Consider the following 20,938-nt stretch of genomic DNA (forward strand, 5'->3'; position numbering starts at 1 on the left):
CTCCTAGTTTGGGGTGCCTCAACTTTCAGGTGGCCAGTCTGACACCTTTAAATTAGAGTCTGATTTTTCAGCAAGTGCTGAGCACCTGCCCTCTCCCTTTAAGGTGTATCAAGCTGGACACCCACAGTCACTAGGCACTTATGAAAAGCTTGGTGGGGGATAGTAACTGGTCAAATACCTTCTCTCCTATTTCAGTTTTACTTCCTGCAGGGAAGCTCTCCAGGTCTGGCTGCAGTGCACAAGCATCAATCACTCTGTTATACCAGCTTTCATCCATCTCGTCTCCAAAGATGATATTCTCTTCCACTGAAGCATTTTGTATCCAGTCTTGCTGGGGGACATAAGCTACTGTGCCCTATACAGTGGAAATGGGTGAAATCACTAATTCATTTGTCTCTTTCACAAGCCTCTCAGAGGCCATATATATATATATATAGAGAGAGAGAGAGAGAGAGCGCAGAAATCTGGTGTTCTACAATCACCTCCCTAGATTTACCTTACTGCCATTATGTCATGCAAAAATATGAGAGCCCAAGGACTAGCAGTAAGTGGCTCTTATAGAGTGCTATTTCCCCATAGATCTCAAAGCACTTCACAAAGTAAGGGAAGCATCATTAGCCCCATTTTACAGATGGGAACACTGAGACACAGAAAGGCGAAATGACTCGTCCAAGCTGTCACAGACGGTCAGTGCCAGAGCAGAGAATACAACCCAGCCTCCCCTAGTCCCCGGTCATTACCCAAGTGACTGGAGCAAGATGGGAGGCAACCCTGCAGCCAGCCCAGGGCTCCTTGCTCAGCTGCCCCTCCTCCGTCAACGTTTGGCAAAAAATGGGTTTTCACCAAATATCAGCGACTCCATGTGCAACTTTGTCAGCATGGTAACTGCTCGTACGTGCTGATCAAAAGCAAACACTCAGGGAGAGCTTTACCTTAATAGCTGCGTAGCCATCCAACTTCTGCAGCTCCCCAAGTAACGCGGACAGCAGGGAGGACTTTCCAGCTCCCACCTGGCCAACCACAACAAGTAGGCAGCCTTGGGGCACGGTTAGATTTATCCTGCAAAAAGAGAGTCCCACATCTCCCCAGGTTACTGCTGTCAGTACCTTTTAGATGCAGCATTTGCAAGGGAAACTAGCAACATTTTTGCTATTGTCTCTTGAAGAGAGGAGAAAAAAGTTGCTTCCCTTTCCTTCTGCCAGTTGTCAGGCCCCATTATATGGGACAAACGAACTATCTCCTTCTGCCACACTAACTTTCCATCCCTTTTTTCTGACAGCTCAAAACTCATCCCGTCAAAGCTGTCTCTGGTCAGGATGCCACTGTCCCATTCTGCTCATTGTTGCTTTTTATCATCTAGGGACGGGCTCTTATAAACAAAACCCCAGATCTAACCTGTTTGAGGCTATCTGAAATCTAGATGTAAATGTTGAAACAGGCCCATCTATTTGTATTTGGTCTAAACCAAAGTTGTCGTCATCATCATGTTCCCATTACGCCTCTGGTGTTCAGGGCAGCGATGAAGCTCCTCCACTCCTGTCTGTTTCTGACAAGTCTTTCAGTGGTTCCCCAGCTGTGCCCCAGCTTTTTCAGTTCAGCCAAAGTACTGGATTTTAATGGCCTTGCACTTTGGCATGCTCAAAATCAGGATTCAGATCCAAATTTGTGACTTGAGCCCATCTCAGGTACTGTCAGCTTTACCCCCCTCTTCCACTGCATACGCTTAAATTTTTTTTATTGCGTTTCATAATATTATCCATTTCTGGAACTGCTGTGCATTGCAAGGTCACAGGAATGGACCTCACGTATGGAATGGCATAAAATGGCTTGCACTGTAAAGGAAAGACATACGACTGTTCCAGTTTTCAAAGGAAGCTATCTTATTAAAGAGACAAAGTAGGTGAGGAAATATCTTTTATTGGACCAACTTCTGTTGGTGAGAGAGAGAAACTTTTGAGCCACATGAAGCTCTTCTTCAGGTCTGGGAAATGTATTCCGAGTTCCGCAGCTAAATGCCAAGTGGAACAGATTGTTTAGCATGTTGTCTTATTAGGACACTCGAAACTCGTGTTTGGGCTGATAACTGCCAGTTTGACATACCCATGTGCCTAGCTGAGAATCCAGCTATAGAGTTGGGACATCCTACTAGTGTGTCCACATTTGGAATGGACACAGGTACAGTAAATGTCTTGCATGGTTTGATTTTGCAATTTAAGGTGAACTATGTTTAGAAAAAAACAAAATGTAGGAAATTTAGCTCAGAAATCCCTCTAACTATCCTGTACTGACCTCGCTGGATTCACTTTGCAGGGCTGCTGATCAGCACTGGTGGTGATCACTGAATCGCTGGAAATATTTATTTGAAACAAAAGCCTGTACCTTTTAATGCAAGGAGAGCTTCCTCTGCACCAGCTGAATGTTCCATTCCTTACGGTGATACCATTCTGTGCTAACATATAGAGAGACATGAAAGGCATATATGGGTATTTAGAGATAGGTACATAAATGTACCTGTTTCTATTTGCATAATTATTTACTGCAATGTAATAAATCATCTATGTTCTCAATAGCTTAAAAAAGTTTCATGCAGTTAATTATCACCAAACTGAGTGCACAAGTAGAATGTGTATACACTAGCAACTAGAGCGGGATCACCAAACCAACAGATAATGTGACTTTTGGTCAATATCCGCCAGTGGCTAGATTTGTCCTAGTGACTTAGGGACGAGCTTTTGTGGGTCTGGTCCTCAGCTGGCTAGCTATCCTGATTCACACTAGCCGAGGATGTGGCCTGCAGGCCTCTCATCACTTCCTTGAGTTATTCAGTGATCCTTAAGGCCTGCATTCTAGGAAGTTAATTATTACAATTAAGAGCATTAACGCTATCAAATCTTCTCTTGGCCCTCCTCTTAAAAGCTTAATTGACAGCAGCAGATTATTTCTTTTTTGGGGAAGAAAAATACACGTAGAGGATAAAAATTGTATCTGTCAAATCATAAATATACAGGAGAGAGAACCGAATGAAACTAGTGGCTATAATGGCGATACAGCCACAAGTTAGCTAGCACACTCTCCCTGTGCTGTGTGTAACTAATACTAGTGGAAGCGGAGTGCTATGCACTCCTCACTGAGGGCAATCACCCTAGGGCAATGCTTACAGTGGTCCGAGGTAACTGTGCTCATGTTGTTCGGATCCAGCTCTTCAAGACTAAGAAAGGCAGCTAAACGGCTTAAGGAAACCTTGGCCTGAAATTTAAAAACACACAAACCAGCCAATGGATTTAAAATAGTAAACGGGTTACAATTCAAGTGAATGCCCAGCTCAAGTCATTTCCATGGCAATGGTATTGTCTGGGTGTTGGCAGTTTATTTGTGGAAAATTAAACTGACAGTTGAGTGTTCTTGGTGCTTTAGGCAGCAATGGGCAGTGGTGTCCTTTCTCCATACCACTTACCTTTGTTCCCATCCAGCTCTGCAATACCCAGTTGTTCCATGTCCTTTCTTCCTCTGGAAGGGTGCACCTCTTTCTGTTCAGAGTTCTGCGGTTGGCCATCATTTCCCAAATATGTCCCAGAATCCTTTTTCACTGGCTCTAATGTTCTTTCAATGAGGTGCAATGACAGTCATCTTGGAGGGCAGGAGAGAACCCAGCTTCCCCACTTCTGCTAGAAGCAGCAGATATTCCTCCTCGTCTCCCTGGCTTGGGTTAGCTGTGCTTACTCACAACTCCCCCTCTTCTCATGGGCTAGTGCTGAGAACCCTTCCCCTTCTGTCTCAGTCTGCTTTAATCACCCCGCTTTGTATAATGGAGCCTGGAGCACGTCCAAGATTTAGTGGTGCCTTCTGCACAGGAATGGGCCAGAAATAAGAAAACATTTCTGAAGCAGGAATTTGGAGCTCACCCTCTTCCTGGCTGCAGAAGAGTGGACTGGAATCGGCCCATTGCTGTGTCTGACCATCACAATGCTATTTTGTCAGACTCTTAGATGTGGCATCCTGGAAGATACGGTTCCATCTTGCTATATGGGATAAGTGGCAGCCTACTTAACCTATCCCTAAGACTGCCCCTGATCTCAATACATCCTTGTTGTTCCATGTGAATGAATATAAACCCAAATCATTAACATTACATTTCATGATGACAGCCAAAACAGAGTGAAAAAACTGCTCTTGCTAATCCTTACGGAACACTGACTGTACAGCAGTACCCAGAAGGCTCCACGCATCTGGATGACTGCATGCCCTCATGCTCCACTCCCTGATTCCCATGGCCTTCCCCACATGACCTAAGCTAGGAGTGTGCCGCTCCTTAAGAAATCCCTACCTTCACCTCGGACCAGCAATGTGCAAAGGAAAGTAATGACCAAGCAAATGAGAACATAGCCTGCAACTAACCTGTATAGCGGCATTTATGGAATATGGCAGGAAAGAGTGAGCAGTGTTGAGAATGTTGATCAGGGTCAAAGAAACAAAGGCTTTCTGAGCATCTAGGATGTGCTGCTCGTCCACCAGGGTGTAGACCGCAAACATGGCAAATGCAATCTGCAAGGGAGCAAAGGGAAAGTAAACTAGCATTCACAGACCAGCAAAACAGTGATCAAATAGTGCATCATTCTCCCAGGACTCATTTTGTAAAACCCAAGTGGCATCCGCCACACCCATTTACAGTGTCCTGTGAGTTCTAGAAGCAAAGTTTTTATAATCTGGTGACAGTGAAGCCAATCTGATTGTGCCACTTATTGTGCTTTTGAGATCATTGCAGCACTGCAAATACAGTGAGATAGTGACATGAACATTCCCCTCCAGAGAGAAGGCTATCCTAGATAATGTATTTTGCTGGGCTGGGACAGCAGCAAAGGCAACAGTGCATTATAAAAAAAATACTGAGTCCCTGATCCTGCAGCGAGCTAGGTGTGGGTGGACCCCTGGACTTGCACAGAGCCTCGTGCCCTTGTGGGCCCTGTGTGGGAGTAGGGATCTGCCTGCAGGGGGACCCACTGCAGAATCAGATGAATAGATTATAAATTTCTCTGGGCAGGCATCTGTCTATTGGATTTGTCTATAAAGTGCCATGCACAGCTATGGTGCTAAGGGAATAACAGGCTGTGTGCTGTAAAAGAGAGTGAACTGCTCACCAGGAATGTAGATGAGTGGAAGGAAGAGAGAGACAGCGAGAAGAGGATCTGAGAGCTTTTTAAAGCTTGAAGCTCTTGCTTTCGGATACCGAGTACTTTCTCCATAAAGGCTTTCTCCCAGCCATAGAGTTTGATGATCTTAATGTCACTGAGGATGGCATTCGTGAGTTTGGCTCGGTTATCTTTATGGTTCATCTGGTCCTCCTAAAATAAAGGCCCATTGAGGCTGTCATTAGGAATGCTGAAAATGTCACTATTCCGTCTTTGTGAACACCACCTTGAACCTGGCTGTAAATTTGGAATGGATCTCCGGGCAATTAAGTAGCATGTGGGCCCTTTGCTTGTAGCTCTGTAAGGTTGGATATTTACTTTTGTAGCTTCTCGCAATTTAATTGTTTAGTAGTAGCAGAAAAACATTAAAATTTTGGTCTATGAACCTGCAAAATATAATCCTATTAGAGAGCTCACATTAAATCTATAAGCAATCTTCAGAGGCTTTGAATGTCTGGGATCCTTTCAAACATCAACGATCAGCATGGACAACAAACACTGAGCTATCACTTAGTCACATCTCAGTGCAATTACAATATACCTACATGTAATCACCTCTGTTTTGTTCCTTATCCTTGGGCTCCATGGGGACCTTACTTGGGTGAGAATGATAGGATTTAATCTGTGATGCAAGGCCTTGAATCCCAGAAATTCACATGCGAATGATAACATTTTGTATTTTTAGGAGGCAAAAAAGTACCTGAAAGTGACTTCTCTTCTTGGTGATCACGAAATTCAGAGGCAAAAGAATTAAAAATACACCAATTGCAGTCAAGGCAGATGGTCCCAGGAGCTGCCAGGAGAGAGGAGGTGAGATTGCCGTAGAAACACAAGAAACATTGGTGAAATATTTGTAGAGATGCTAGTTTTCCTGGTCACCTTGTTCTTTGCCTGTTTTCCCACTTGAGGCTTGTGTCTAACACCCTGTAGTGGGGTGGCTGCCCTACTCTGATAAGCAGGGTTAAAAGCAGCCAAGCTAGGCTGATTGGGGAAGCAGTCACAACTGGGGCTATGCCCCAACCAGGACACAGCTGGCCCTATAAAAAGGCTGTGAGCCAGGAGTTTAGGAGTCTCTCTCCCTCTCTCCCTCTCCAGCCCTGGAGGAAGAAGGTCTAGCTGCCAGAGGGGAAGGTACCTAAACTGGAGCAGTGCTGGGGAATAGGACAAGGGAGCTGGAGAGCCTCAGCCTGGTAAAACCCCAGGCTGCAAGACCTTGTTGAAGGTCTACAGGGGTACTGGGGCTGCAGGTATACAGCCTGGGAATAGGCAAAGGCAGCAGGTCCTAACCCCTTGCCAATGGTCAGTGGCCATTGCAGACTGCAGTCTACCCCAGTGAGCGGGAGCTAGATGATGACTGGCAGTAGCCACTGAGGCAAGGTGGGTTTAGAGGGTTGGGGGTTTCCCAGGGAGGGGAGTTCCAGAGCACAGGGGGTACTGCTGGGGCAGAACCCCGAGGTAAAGGGAACCGTGGTCCAGGAGGGACACGGGGCCAGCGGCAGGTCAGACACCGGCCTGCAGAGGGTGTTCTGTATGCTGGAAAAGAGCTAATTCCCAGGACAACCAGCAGGAGGCACCGTGCCGGTGAGTCATGCTTCACTACACACCCCTTTGGGCAAACCTAGAACTTTCCTCCTCCTCCTCTGCCTTCAGGAGTATTTTGATGAAGACGCTGTGACCAATTCATCCTTCTGCCGCCTCAGCCTTCCATGAGAATTCTGGAGTGATCATGGGCCTTACTCAGCTGTGCTGATGCAAAACACCTGAGTACTGAATTCACAGAGGCAAATCCTCTTCTCACATACCCCGGGGTAAGCCTATTGAAGCCAATGATGTGGGTGGAGACTTGGCCCAGTGATTTTATTTTCATAGACTGTCTTATAGGTGGTAATGTTTTTTATTGTAATGAGTTATGTTTATTTCCCTGAAGGAACAAAACAAAGTAATCTGTGAGAGAGCAGAAACATGCTTGAGAACCAACACTTCATTGCTATTTCCTCTAGCAGCCTTTGGATGCATTAATGGAGACATCTAGTGACTGGGTTAGGAAAGTCACACAGACCAATGCTGCAGGGTCTGGCTGGATTTAAATCAGCTAGCAAAGTGCAGCAGCAATGTTTTATTGCACTAGCTTTGGACCATTGAATATATGGGTGCAAATTTGACGTGAATGGTAAATTATAAATGTTTGGCTCTCTTAGCGTAGTCTCTGCTCCCTTTCCAGCACACTGAGGTGATTTGTAGAGGCCAGCACTGGAATAATCACAGTGATGCATGCCTGGGGCAGAGGTATGGTAGTAGAATTGGCACTATGCCAGTTTGCATTACTCGTGGCTCTCGCTGATTATACGAGTCTCTGATGTTCATGTGAGCACTAATTACTCCCAAATGAAGAGATGGACCAACATCTCTATATCTGTTACCTGCAAGTAACCCCCAAATACTCTCCCTGTTCCCCCCGACAACTAGCAACACCATTTCCAGAAAGGTGGTGATGCTCAACATGACATACAGCAGCTGCTAATTCACTTTCTGGTGCTGTAATGCTCTTCCAGGTGCTAACAAGAGCATGGGCCATCCTAGTCAGAAAAGCGGAGTAATGCAAGCCTCTCAGGACCCCAGTCTTCAAAGCTGCCTGATTTTACAAACATGATCATCCCACCCCACAGGGTACACGATTTCACTGGCAAAGAACCAAACAGGCTGAAACAGAAATGCTCATGATTCAAAACTGGGGGTTTTATGCTGCAGAAATATAATACACTCCTCATTAAATGTAAGGATGGAAAGGTCACTAGCATTATCTAGCTCATCTCAGTCTTGCACTAATGCAGGATCATTTATATCCTAACATTGGCACATAGTACATCTAGTTTATCCAGTAAGCCTACAACAAACATTTCTCATAACAGTATCACAATGATCTCTCTCATCAAATTGCCTCATTGTCTCACTGACTTCATGGGAATCAGCCTTTAGGATATAGTGTAGGAAAGTTCACATTGCAGGTCATACTCATTGTTAAGTTTTAAGGCTGTGCCAAATAACTGAACACCAGAACCCTGAAAGTCAGAGAGCTGAAAACAGTTATAGTATTGATTGTGAAAGGACAACGTATTTTTCTTCTAAATGGCACCACCAGAAGGAGAGCCAATGCTAAAAGACCCCTTTTTTCCATGAGTTGGTTGTAAGAACAGTCGCATTCACTGTCTTTATCTAGGAGATCAGACTGAACACTGGAATCCAAAAAATTAAGCCAAGAACTGTGTGTTGTGTGGGTGGAAGGATGAATCAAAGCAAGGCATCCAGTGAAGAATAACAAACAACAATGAAAAGACACATTTAAATGTGTGTGGAAACTCATTTTTCCTTCTAATGAGTTTGTGTTTGCTTTATACCACTGAGCTCAAGGATGGATGGGAAAAGAGACAGATGGAAATATCAGGTTGTTCTGGGCAGCAAACTTCACACCTGACTCTTGACAACTTCTCTTTACCCTTGATCTCATGAACAGGAACAGATAGATGTGACCATCTCTTACCTGCCACAGGAAGACAAAGCAGATGATGATCCGAATGGGAGCAAGCCAGGTCCCATTAAAATATATAATGAGATCCATTAACCTTTGCACATCGACACATACCAGATTGACAATTTCTCCTACAGTTGCTCCTCTCCTTGCTGCATTTGACATGACCAAGATCTGGGGGTGGGATGGCGTGGGGATTGAAGAAGCAAGAGCACAAACAGTCAAAAATCAGCTTCTGTTCAGAAAATAAATAACCAACATTCATGCTGAGGTCAAAGGGAAGAAGGAACAGGCTCATAAAGAGGTGAAGTCCTAGTCATTGTAATATCAAGAATGAAAACATCATTCAGAGTCATGTGACTTCACCCTGCAGATGAGTCTATTCACTGCCCAACAAGAAACGAAATAATGTCTAGCTTGCTCGGCAAAGCACAGCTTTCACCCCCTGCTCTTCAGTCCTTCTTATTAGATGTAAGAGCTACTCCATGAACCTCACAATAGCAAACGGGTCAATGCTTTCCCCAGATCTCATGGAAATTTATGCAGCTGCCCTTCATTTGCAGTGTAACCACGGAATTATTTGCTAAAAATGGCTCTTAACTATTATTCATATTTGGGGTAGCAGTTATTAAATACCATCGCATCAAAAACATTAGTGGTTGAGAAGAAAAACAACTCCCAAAGGGAAAAGCTGGCTTACCTTCCTATACACTAGGCCTGTGACTGCAGTCTTCAGCCTCATTCCCAGTACAAGACACACGTACATATAACGTTGTTCAAACAGAGTCTGGAGACAAGCTAATAGGAACAGTAACGTTGCATAGAAATAACCTTTCCAATTTGGAGCTTCTGGGTCGGTGATGAACTCCAGGAAAAGGCTGCAAAAGAACATTGAGCGGACGGATACAAACTGAGATGACAAAATACATGGCCCTTACAGCAGGCAGTATTTTTAGAAAGGCCTAATGTTGTATCAACCAGGCAAGGTACTAACAAACTTCAACAAGACTTTATTTTTACAGTGGAAACCTCTTTACTAATCTGCTGCTGCACCCTGTGTAACTCTCACTCAGCCCACGTGCAGACTAACCCGCGGCATCGGCGGGTTAAAATCGATTGCTCGGGGATCGATATATCGCGTCTAGTCTGGACGCGATGTATCGATCCCCGAGCGCGCTTACATCGATTCCGGAACTCCATCAACCCGAACGGAGTTCCGGAATCGACACAGAGAGCCGCGGACATCGATGCCGCGCCGTCTAGACGGGTGAGTACCTCGATTTTAGAAATTCGACTTCAGCTACGTTATTCATGTAGCTGAAGTTGCGTATCTAAAATCGATTTTAATACCCTAGTCTGGATGTGGCCTCAGCCTCCTCAACTCCTCCTTCCTGCTTCCCATCCTTTCAGACAGTCAGTGCTCCCAGTTCTAATTAATACAAGCAGCATCTAAACACCACACCTAAATAGTGGGGATTTTTTGTCTTGTCTTTAGCAAGGCTACATGCTCTGTAACCCTCACTGGCTGATTTGTGAATAAAACAATAGAAGGCTGGGTAAACAGCTTAGCATCCAGAGTATGTAAAATGGCAGCACCCAACCTAGTTTTTGTTTTACTTTACTGCAGCGCTGAACATTCAACTGCTCCTCCTCATGCTGGAGCAGAGATGTCCTAACTTAACACTTTCCCAGAATGGTATGGTGCAACTGCAGTGTAAAATGATCTACTGCGTTTAGGGCTGTTGATTAATCGCCGTTAACTCATGCGATTAACTCACAAAAGTTAATTGCGATTAAAAAAATTAATTGCCGTTAATCACAGTTTTAATCACACTGTTAAACAATAGAATCCTAATTGAAATGTATTAAATACTTTTGGATGTTTTTCTACATTTTCAAATATATTGACTTCAGTTACAAAACAGAACACAAAGTGTATAGTGCTCACTTTATATCATTTTTTATTACAAATATTTGCACTGTAAAAATGATAAACAAAAGAAACTGCATTTTTAATTCACCTCATACAAGTACTGAAGTGCAATCTCATTATCATGAAAGTGAAACTTACAAATGTAGATTTTTTTTTGTTATATAACTATACTCAAAACCAAAACAGTGTAACTCTTTAGAGCCTACAAGTCCACCCAGTCCTACTTCTTGTTCAGCCAACCGCTAAGACAAACAAGTTTGTTTACATTTACAGGAGATAATGCTGCCAGCTTCCTATTTACAATGTCACCTGAAAGTGAGAACAGGTATTCGCATGGCACTTTTGTAGCTGGCATTGCAAGGTATTTATGTGCTGGATATGCTAAACATTTGTATGACCCTTGCTTCAGCCACCATTCCAGAGGACATTCCATGCTGATGATGCTTGTTAAAAATACAATGCATTAATTTTGTGACTGAACTCCTTGGGGGAGAACTGTATGTCCCCTGTTCAGTTTTACCTGTATTCTGCCATATATTTCATGTTATAGCAACAAAGAGTCTATAAGGTGCCACAGGACTAACAGAAGTATTGGAGCATGAGCTTTCGTGAGTGAATACCCGCTTCGTCATATATATTCACCCATGAAAGCTCATGCTCCAATACGTCTGTCAGTCTATAAGGTGCCACAGGACTCTTTGTTACGTTTACAGATCCAGACTAACATGGCTACCCCTCTGATACATGTTATAGCAGTCTCAGATGATGACCCAGCATATGTTGTTCATTTTAAGAACACTTTCACTGCAGATTTGACAAAAAGCAAAGAAGGTACTAATGTGAGTTTTTTAAGGAAAGATACAGCACTCAATTCAAGGTTTAAGAATCTGAAGTGTCTTCCAAAATCTGAGAGGGACAAAGTGCGCAGCATGCTTTCAGAAGTCCTAAAAGAGCAACAGTCCGATGTGGAAACTACAGAACCCAAACCACCAAAAAAGAAAATCAACCTTCTGCTGGTGGCATCTGACTCAGATGATGAAAATGAACATGCATTGGTCTGCATTGCTTTGAATCTCTATCGGGCAGAACCTGTCATAGGCATGGACGCAAGTACTCTGGAACGGCAGTTGAAGCATGAAAGGATAAATGAATTTTTACCGGATCTGCACGTAAATATCTTGCGACGCCGGCTACAGTAGTGCCATGCGAACACCTCTTCTCACGTTCAGGTGACGTAAACAAGAAGCAGGCAGCATTATCTGCAGCAAATGTAAATGTTATCTGCGGCAAATGTAAAAATGTTGTTCGTCTGAGTGACTGGCTGAACAAGAAGTAGAACTGAGTGGACTTATAGGCACTAAAGTTTTACATTGTTTTATTTTTGAATGCAGGTTTTTTTGTACATAATTCTACATGTGTAAGTTCAACTTTCATGATAGAGATTGCCCTACAGTACTTGTAATGGAGGAATTGAAAAATACTATTTCTTTTGGTTTTTTACAGTACAAATATTTTCAGTAAGAAAAAAATATAAAGTGAGCACTGTACATTTTGCATTGTGTTGTAATTGAAATCAATATATTTGAAAATGTAGAAAACATCCAAGAATATTTAAATAAATGGTATTCTATTATTCAACAGTGCAATTAATCGCACGATTAATCACAATACATTTTTTTAATCACTTGACAACCCTAACTGCATTTCTTTTTGGGTTGCATGAGTTGATTGGAAATATCAGCAAAATCAATGGCCACATTGATTTCTCTGATATTTATATATCCATATAATTTATACCAGCAATGAATGTGGCCATTGATTTCTCTGATATTTCCAATCAACTCATGCAACCCAAAAAGAATGAATATAATTGGTATAAATGCCACTCTGCTGCAGTCAATAGTGTTTCAGGCTCTTATTCCACCTGTGAATTGGGTTTGACTTGTCTGAAGTGATACTATAATGCATTTTGGTGCTGAACCAATACTGTTCATACAACAGAAAAAGACTTACCTGAAGAAGTATTTTTAAAGAACTGTAGGGAGGCATTATTCTACTGTTTATAATTTATCATCGGATACAGTCTTTCAATTCTACAGTTACAAGTGCGTTGTCTGCTCTCACGGTTTTATATGGAGTCTCATGATACCTGATCTGTTCCTTAAAGCCCCAGCTCCTGGAGTCATGCAATTAAGAGCCTCAGCTTTCATTTTAAAAACAAGTAGTAAGTTTCTAGTCCTCTGGTCACAGAGAGAAGCTTGAAAACATGATCCAGGTACACTGCACACTAAAAGCTCAAATCCCAAAAGAACCCCAAAGATATTAAACAAAATTTGGATGACAATTTCCTGAAATTTAGGAGACTGACTCATGATATTTAAAGACTTGGATTTGGCAATGCTGCAACAGTTTACGTCTTGTTCCCAACAGTGTTGATGAAAAGTCACGGCCATCTGCTGGCTGTTTGGCAGCCTGTGAGAAATGACTTTTGTGATGTGTATGTACTATACTGAGACCATTATACTGGCCTAACTGCCACCTTTGGTAACAGAGACCAACCATTTTCAGGACTTGGAGGTTTAAGTCCCTCTCTGTATGACAGAGATTGGAACACCATGGTTAAGAAGAGCAAGGAATCTTGTGTTGTGTGGCCAGTACCACATTTGCTCAGCAAATAAACAGAGGATTTGGCAATCCAAGAATGCCAAATCTGACACCTTTCATCAGCACAAAAAATTAACGTAAGGAAAAAGTAGCCAATGTAACAGTATGTACAGCATTTCTTTCTAGACAGTCATTCCTGAATGTGCATGTACCTCAGTATCTTTGGAATAGAAAACAAGAAGACATCACAGATGACTAAGCAGAGGGTACCAAGAAGGAAATAGGTTCCAAACATGTTCCAAAACGCTTTCAGCAGTGGCTGACTCTGCCTCTGTTCTGGCTGCAGCAGAACCTGGGTCTCTTCTGTCTCGACCAAACCAGCTCCACTTTGTTGATCCATCTTGTATTTGATGGATTCTGTGTTTCTAAAGAAATAAACACAAAGAAAATTGGCTGCAATCCAAAGAAGGCCTGAAGTGTTTGACTTGGGCTGTCAACAGCATTATAAACACCCCACACTTGGAATCGGGGCTTCCCAAGTGGCCTGAATAGTGAGTTATTTATTTGTATTGTGGCAGCACTTAACAGCTCCAGTCATGGAACAGGACACCTGTAAAAACACAGAACAAAAAGATGGATCCTGGCCCAAAGCAGTTCTGGATATTTGGACATTAAAGGATGTTCCCCAATGAATTTCAACATAGTTAAGGTCAGATGTAGGATCTAAATGATAACTGGCCAAAAGATCACCTGGCAGTGGAAAGAGTCCAAGGGAAGGGAAATGCCACGAAGTTCTCCTTGCCGAGTATTCCATCCACAGCAGCTTCCTTCCCCCTTCCACTAGTTGAATGAGTTGAGGATTCAATGGCAGTGACTCCATTGCCCATTCTCTTGTGCAAATAGGGAGTACAATGGCCCTGGGGCTGCCTCATTTCCAAAGCTGCAGAAATAGCTGCAATGCAGCTTCCTTGGCACTCTACCACACTCAGCCCCCACGGCGATCTCCAGCACACAATCCCTCACATGGGCTGAGCCCTGATGTCCAGGATTTGGCCCTATCAGCATAAACCCCATGATCTAGTCTTTAGCGAGAACTAGATGGTGTCAAACAGGGCTCTGAGGTGGTGTGTTAGCACCTGGGATGCTGAACATGCGAGCTCTGCACTAGCTAGAGGAGAAACTCCCACCCTCTGGAACAAGTACTTACTGCTTGGCTCTGTTACAGTACTTTTTCCATTCTCTTTCAAACTGGGAAACAATTTCCTCTGAGGAGTTTTCTTTCATCAGTGACCATAAGTCATCTACTTGTAATGGCTGCCGACAGCCTTTCCAGACTAGCCTGTAAAATAAATGGTTAATACCCAAGCTAGGATGACTAGACAGCAAATGTGAAAAATCAGGATGGGGTGGGGGGTAATAGGAGCCTATATCGGGACTGTCCCTATAAAATCAGGACATCTAGTCACCCTAACCCAAGCACAGAGGGATGTGTGTCCAAGAAATATGTTCAGTTGATTGGCCTTAAATTAGTCCTACATATTGAGCCTAATTCTCAGTTACTCTGTTCTTGAACTTGGGGCAGGAACAGAAAGGTGAGAACAAAGGTGGCTTTAAGCCCAATTTGCAACCTCCATGTTCCTGGGGCCATTCAGCAGCCTTGTCCCCCCTCCCGCATAAATTAGATCAGCCCTGAAGTTGTTCAAACTTGCATTCTGCCTCTCATGACTCCTGTGAAACAGAGACAGGGCCTTTGGCATAACTGAGAGTGGGCCCATTGTATGTGTGCATCTGGCACTGTCCTTCCATTCTACTTGGTTGCTGGCTGCCCCACTCCCTAAACAAGCCAAATGTTAACATTTACAAGAATATTTGAAGTATTCTCAAAAATTTCAGGAACCACTTTGCTCATGAAAGCTAAGCAGCAAGATGGTGCAACTTCATGATCTCTAGTACCCTGGGACCCTGTAGAGATTGGAAGAGGCTCTCCTGGCAGAAAGCTGGGACGTTAGCAGAGTTGCAGTGATCATTTTGAAGGGTAGCTGGATTTTTCCAAGTCACAAAGTTACCTGGGCAAATTCTACACTCAAGTCTCCTTCCAACCCAGGGCTGAAAAAGCCTCTAGTGTGCTAGCATAACTCAGAGCACAGTTTGAGCCATGGGGAGTAACACATAGGTGTCTGAGGAAAGAATTAGTCTTGTTGCAAGGAGCTCTGAGCTTGTCAGCTTTGCCACTGTCCCTTAAACCTCAGCCCAGATCCACAAAAGTATTTAGGCGACTGTCTCCCATTTAATTGAAATGGAGCTAGGTTCCTAAAAACCCATAAAGATCTGGGCCCTTCTGCCTTAAGATGATGGAGCTTATCTGATATTTTAGAGTAAAGGTCTCTTGTCACTTGTTTTCTTACCCAGAGAACCACCAGAAAGTGATTTTGGAAACAAAAGAGGCAGTAAGTTCTGGACACGGATTCTGTGAGAGGAAAAACAGACAAGTTTCATATGTAGAAATAGCCAAGCTCCCCACTTCCCGGCTTCTTCCCTCAGTGCGCTGCCTTCCTTTGCCGCCTCCTCTCCTTCCCTGCTCCGATCAGCTGATCACCCTTGGGAGCGGGAGGGGGAGCGGAGCCGCAGCCTGTTCGCTGCTCTGGGGAGGAAGCAGAGAAGAAGTGGGGACAGACGGGGCCCTTGGGAAAGGAGTGGAATCGGGCATATCCCCTCCAGCCACTGCAGGGGGCTGGGAGCACCCCCATGAGCTGATCACCTCAGCCATCTGCCCTGACCCATGAACCCCTCCCCACACCAGCCCTCTGCCCTGACCCCTGAACCCCCCCACACCCAGCCCTGACTTCTGCACCCCCCCACATACCCAGCCATTCCACACCCTGACTCCCGCACCCCCTCATACACCTCCAGCTCCTGTTTTGACTCCTGCACCCCCTACACATACCTAGCCCCCCAACACCCCATGCCCTGACTCTTGCACCCCCCCTACACCTCACCCCCACCCTGAGCACCAAACAGGAGCTCCTGCACCCCGCCCCGCCATTCCCACCTGCACCCCTGGTCTGGGGTCCCAGTTACCGGCCCTGCTCAGCCCGCTGCCAGTCTGGGATCCCAACTGCTGGTGCCTTGCCAGCCAGGGTCCTGCAGGCCCCGCTCAGTCTGCTGCTGGCCTAGGTGAACAGAACTCCGGCAGCAGGCTGAGTTGGCCGGAGGCATAAGATCAGCATTTTAGTTTAATTTTATATTAAGCTTCTTAATCATTTTGAAAACCTTGTTTACTTTACATACAACAATAGTTTAGTTATATAATATAGACTTGTAGAGAGAGACCCTGTAAAAAATGTTAAAATGTATTACCGGCATGCGAAACCTTAAGTTAAAGTGAGTAAGTGAAGACTCGGCACAGCACTTCTGACCCCTGATCTACAAACACTAATTCATGCAGGAGTTGGGCTATGCCTTGTTTATAAAAGATCGGGTAGGGAGATGCAATGCTGGCTGCACTGGGAAGGCATGTAGCAAATGTCAGCACGGTATGGTAACAGCACTGAAAATGGAAGTGAGGGGTGTGGCTAGGGATAGGTCACTAGTTTTTCAGAATGTACATATGAAGCATCAGTATGCCAGGTTCAGCATAGGCAGAGACATGGTCTTGTGGCACTGGTTATATATTCTGTCTGGTCATTTGCACTGTAAACCCTTTTCTCCAATTTGTCCTGTGCAGAGCAAAACGGAAGCATGTTAAAAAAAATACACTTGATTCTCAGGATCAATCTCAGGATTTCTGGGAGTGACTTTCCATAATCTCCCTTTGGAGAGCTCCACTTACATCTCTCCCTGTCATCTCAGACCTTCCTGAGCAAGGCAGTGAAAATAACATGGAAAGCACCTCAATTTGCCATCAAGATCTAATTCTGCACTTTTAGTAAGAGCTGTTGTTTCTAGATAATTGCCTCTATTCTGATACATTAACCTCATATGTGGGACTACGGATCGTATTGGTTAAAACCACTTTGTTTTGGCGGTCAGAAACAAAATGGAATCCTTAGTCATTCTCTGTGTGTACAGTACAGAACATATGATGCTAGTAGGAATAACACTTCGTATTTCTATTAATGCAGGCTGACATGGGACCTTCTTACATCAAATAATTTGTTTTAAATTGCCTCACTGGCCAGTTCTGTTGTTGTTTGTAATATTTTATTACAGAACTACTTAGGAATTTCATGCAAGTATCAGGGCCCAGACCCAGGGCAGAAGTATAAAACCACAATCCTCACCCCAGTCAGTTCACAACGTGGGTGCCAGTCAGGATGCAATAGGTGGGAAAAACAGACAAAAGAAGGGTTGATGAATCAATAAAATAAAGAGCATTTAGCATATATTGTAGACTTATGTTTTCAACCATGTCCCCTGCCTTAGACTGCCTCTGTCTTTGGTACCAAACTGAGATAGCTCGGGCCTGTGTCTCAGAGCTGCAGAGCACCTGCAACGCCAGTTGAAGTCAATCGGAACTAGAGGTGCTCAGTAAGATCCAAGGGCTGCAAGTTCAAGATAGACAAATTTAGACTAGATATAAGGTTGAAATTTGTAACGGAGAGGTTAATTAACCAGTGGGAGAAATTACCAAGGGTGGTGGTGGATTCTCCATCATTGAAAATTTTAAAATGAAAATTGGATGTTTTTCTAAAAGACACATTCTTGTTCAAACAGGTATTAATTCAGGGAGGTCCTATGCTCAGGGCATTACAGGAGGTTAGATTAGATGATCATAAATCCCTTCTGGCCTTCTAATCTATGAAACCTCTGAAAATCAAGCTGGAGACCCAGAAACCCTGGCATGCCAAGTTACTAGCTTTTTAAAAAAAAAATACTGGTCTATATGTAGGCTGCCATGTTTTCATCTCAGACATTCATCTGAACTGCCCATTTCCAATGGGTTTTAGACAAGGGACTGATGAGCTTTGAAGAAGTCAAATATACTTACAGAGTCATTGACAGTTTTTGAGAAGAAGGGAGGCCAATCGGTAAAGAAGAACAGTATGACCTCTACTAGCAGCAGGATAAAATAAATGTAAGAGGTGACATGACGGAAAGGGTCCTCTGGGAAGCCCTATGAAAAAGAGAATTGCTGAGGTTGAGGTAAAATACTTAATGTGAAATCACTAAAGAAAGGTGGAGTCACACACTGTATAAGCCATAAGCTCTGAGTGTTGCTGTGGATGTGCGCCATGTGTATTTCTTGCACCAGTTTCTTATAGAGTGTGCTATATAAGAGGTAAATTACTAACAAAGAGTCCTGTGGCACCTTATAGACTAACAGACGTATTGGAGCATAAGCTTTCGTGGGTGAATACCCACTTCATCAGATGCATGTAGTGGAAATTTCCAGAGGCAGGTATAAGTATGCAGGTGAGAATCAGTCAGGAGATAAGGAGGTTAGTTCAATCAATACAACTCCGTAGTATGAACACTGGTATAAATGTGTTTATACAGGTATAGCTATTCCCAGATGGGAAACTTCTAGCAGTTGAAGTGTGAGAATCAAGGGAGGAGAAACTGCTTTTGTAGTTGGCTAAGCATTCACAGTCTTTGTTTAATCCTGAGCTGATGGTGTCAAATTTGCAAATGAACTGAAGTTCCGCAGTTTCTCTTTGAAGTCTGGTCCTGAAGTTTTTTCCCTGTAGGATGGCTACCTTTAAATCTGCTATTGTGCGGCCAGGAAGGTTGAAATGTTCTCCTCCTACAGGTTTTTGTATATTGCCATTCCTAATATATGACTCATTATCTCCAGACTGATTCTCGCCTGCATACTTACACCTGCCTCTGGAAATTTCCATTACATGTGTCTGATGAAGTGGGTATTCACCCACAAAAGCTCGTGCTCCAATACATCTGTTAGTCTATAAGGTGCCACAGGACTCTTTGTTGCTTTTTACAGATCCAGACTAACACGGCTGCCCCTCTGATACTTGACACCATGCAAGTTAAATTACTGTTATTGATACTGAAAACTCATGCAATTTGAAAATCACAAACACATGCACTAACAAACCACTAGGGGAGCTGGAGTGTAACTACAGTTTAGACCTGAGTAAAGGTTTCAGTTTGGGGTTTTCCAAGGAGCCTAAAAGAGCTAGATGCTGAAATCCCACTGTAATTTGGGGGATTTGGGTGCTGAACTCCCTTAGCCGGCTTTGAAAATGGCAGTGTCAGGCTTTGACCAGGCAGATGTTTATGTAAATGTTTATGGCTGCTTAATTTAAACTAATACAAGGGGTTGAGTTCTGTGAGGGTATAAATTCCCCATTCACCTAAAGCTTTGGGTATACTTCAAAATGGAAAAAGGCTATTCCCTGGTTTTATTCTAAATAGTGTGTACTGGAGCTGTTTGGGGAACCTCCCATTGGGCTTCATAATCAGCTCTGTGTCTGAGACAGGCAAGCAGTGTGGAAGAATGACGAGAGTGGGAAATTATATCATGGCAATAAAAAGAAGATGGCAATGTCAAATGCCTAGCATGTCCCTAGAGTGTGGGACTAATTCACATTAATTAATTCAATCAATATTAATTGAATACAACAGTGAGTTCCCACCATCCTCATCTTGTGGGAGTGTATCATTCTTCTATCCGTCAGTGAAATATAGGTGCTGATTTGAACTTCTGATCTTTCCCTGTTATCACAGAAAGATTCACCTGTGGGGTTTATCACTTAGGAGAATGACCAGTACTGATAAATATCAGATCTATAAATCGATATAGTGAATTTTAACATATAGACGCTCATCCTAATGAAACCAAAACAGCTGGAATAAAAGATCTACAGCAGAAGTGGCTCTCTGAAATCAAGTTGATCTGCCTGATCTCGTCTATATGCACATGTTGTACCTCTTTAATGATACCAGTATAGTTAATGCAATACAACTCCGTAGTATGAACACTGGTATAAATGTGTTTATACAGGTATAGCTATTCCCAGATGGGAAAGGGAATAAACGTTAATAGTATAAGGCACCTTTATACTAGTAAAACTGTATCCACCCTAGAGCCTGTACTGGACTTACTATGCTGGTAAAAATCCACCTGCCCTAACTGACACAGTTCTACCAGTACAAAATCTACGTGTAGACCAGTAACAGCACTAATATTCAAACAGCATTTTTCCTTTGATTTGTATGTGAATTGGGTGCTCAGAAAAGCTGTGGGGCCTGGAGATTAAAGTACTCTTTTCACCATAGAACAGATGCAGCCTGGGTAGTGGCAGTGCTCATTTCTTTCAAACTACCTGGCCAATGCTCCCCAAGCATAATTCAGTGTGGCTACTTGGAGAGAGCAATTTGATCTACTGGCCTCTTTAGTTCTTGGCTGTGTTGGGTCTAAACTTTTGGTGAACTTTGGAGCCAAAAAACACCCAGACTGGCCGTCTCTGCATAATCCTTTCTGAACCTTTTTTTGAACAAAGCACTGACCTGCAAACTACTCATGACACCCCCTTCCTCAAGTAGCCATTAGCCTTTTTATCTCTATGCATTTACTTGTTAAACTTGCTCTTCCTGTAAAATCTTGATTGATTATGCATGACCATTATCTTTTATTAATCACTTTGTTTACTTCTGTGTATAAATATTGATGCTCACCCCTAATAAAGGGGCCACACTTATTCTAAAGCTTTGGGGTTAGTGTGAGCC

General features: G+C 43.5%; 1 protein-coding gene across 2 annotated transcripts in view; it reads right to left on the reverse strand.

The window, feature by feature from the left end:
• The window catches only part of LOC115658214 (multidrug resistance-associated protein 6-like), a 57,519-nt gene that overhangs the window by 21,884 nt on the left and 14,697 nt on the right, over window positions 1-20,938 (reverse strand). For both annotated transcript variants that reach the window (XR_004002207.1, XM_030576718.1), the window contains exons 5-17: window positions 18,237-18,362; window positions 15,655-15,716; window positions 14,457-14,588; window positions 13,462-13,674; window positions 9,413-9,590; window positions 8,725-8,886; window positions 5,887-5,979; window positions 5,136-5,339; window positions 4,396-4,542; window positions 3,159-3,246; window positions 2,380-2,449; window positions 933-1,059; window positions 179-355 (exon numbers count right to left, since the gene is read on the reverse strand). Coding sequence is in view for 1 of the 2 variants with exons in the window: in XM_030576718.1 (XP_030432578.1) it covers window positions 179-355; window positions 933-1,059; window positions 2,380-2,449; window positions 3,159-3,246; window positions 4,396-4,542; window positions 5,136-5,339; window positions 5,887-5,979; window positions 8,725-8,886; window positions 9,413-9,590; window positions 13,462-13,674; window positions 14,457-14,588; window positions 15,655-15,716; window positions 18,237-18,362 (1,779 nt within the window). In the remaining variant the exon portion in view is untranslated. The remainder of the gene's footprint in view (window positions 1-178; window positions 356-932; window positions 1,060-2,379; window positions 2,450-3,158; window positions 3,247-4,395; window positions 4,543-5,135; window positions 5,340-5,886; window positions 5,980-8,724; window positions 8,887-9,412; window positions 9,591-13,461; window positions 13,675-14,456; window positions 14,589-15,654; window positions 15,717-18,236; window positions 18,363-20,938) is intronic.

Source organism: Gopherus evgoodei, chromosome 10 (genome assembly GCF_007399415.2).
Source record: "Gopherus evgoodei ecotype Sinaloan lineage chromosome 10, rGopEvg1_v1.p, whole genome shotgun sequence".
Classification (NCBI taxonomy): Eukaryota; Metazoa; Chordata; order Testudines; family Testudinidae; genus Gopherus; species Gopherus evgoodei.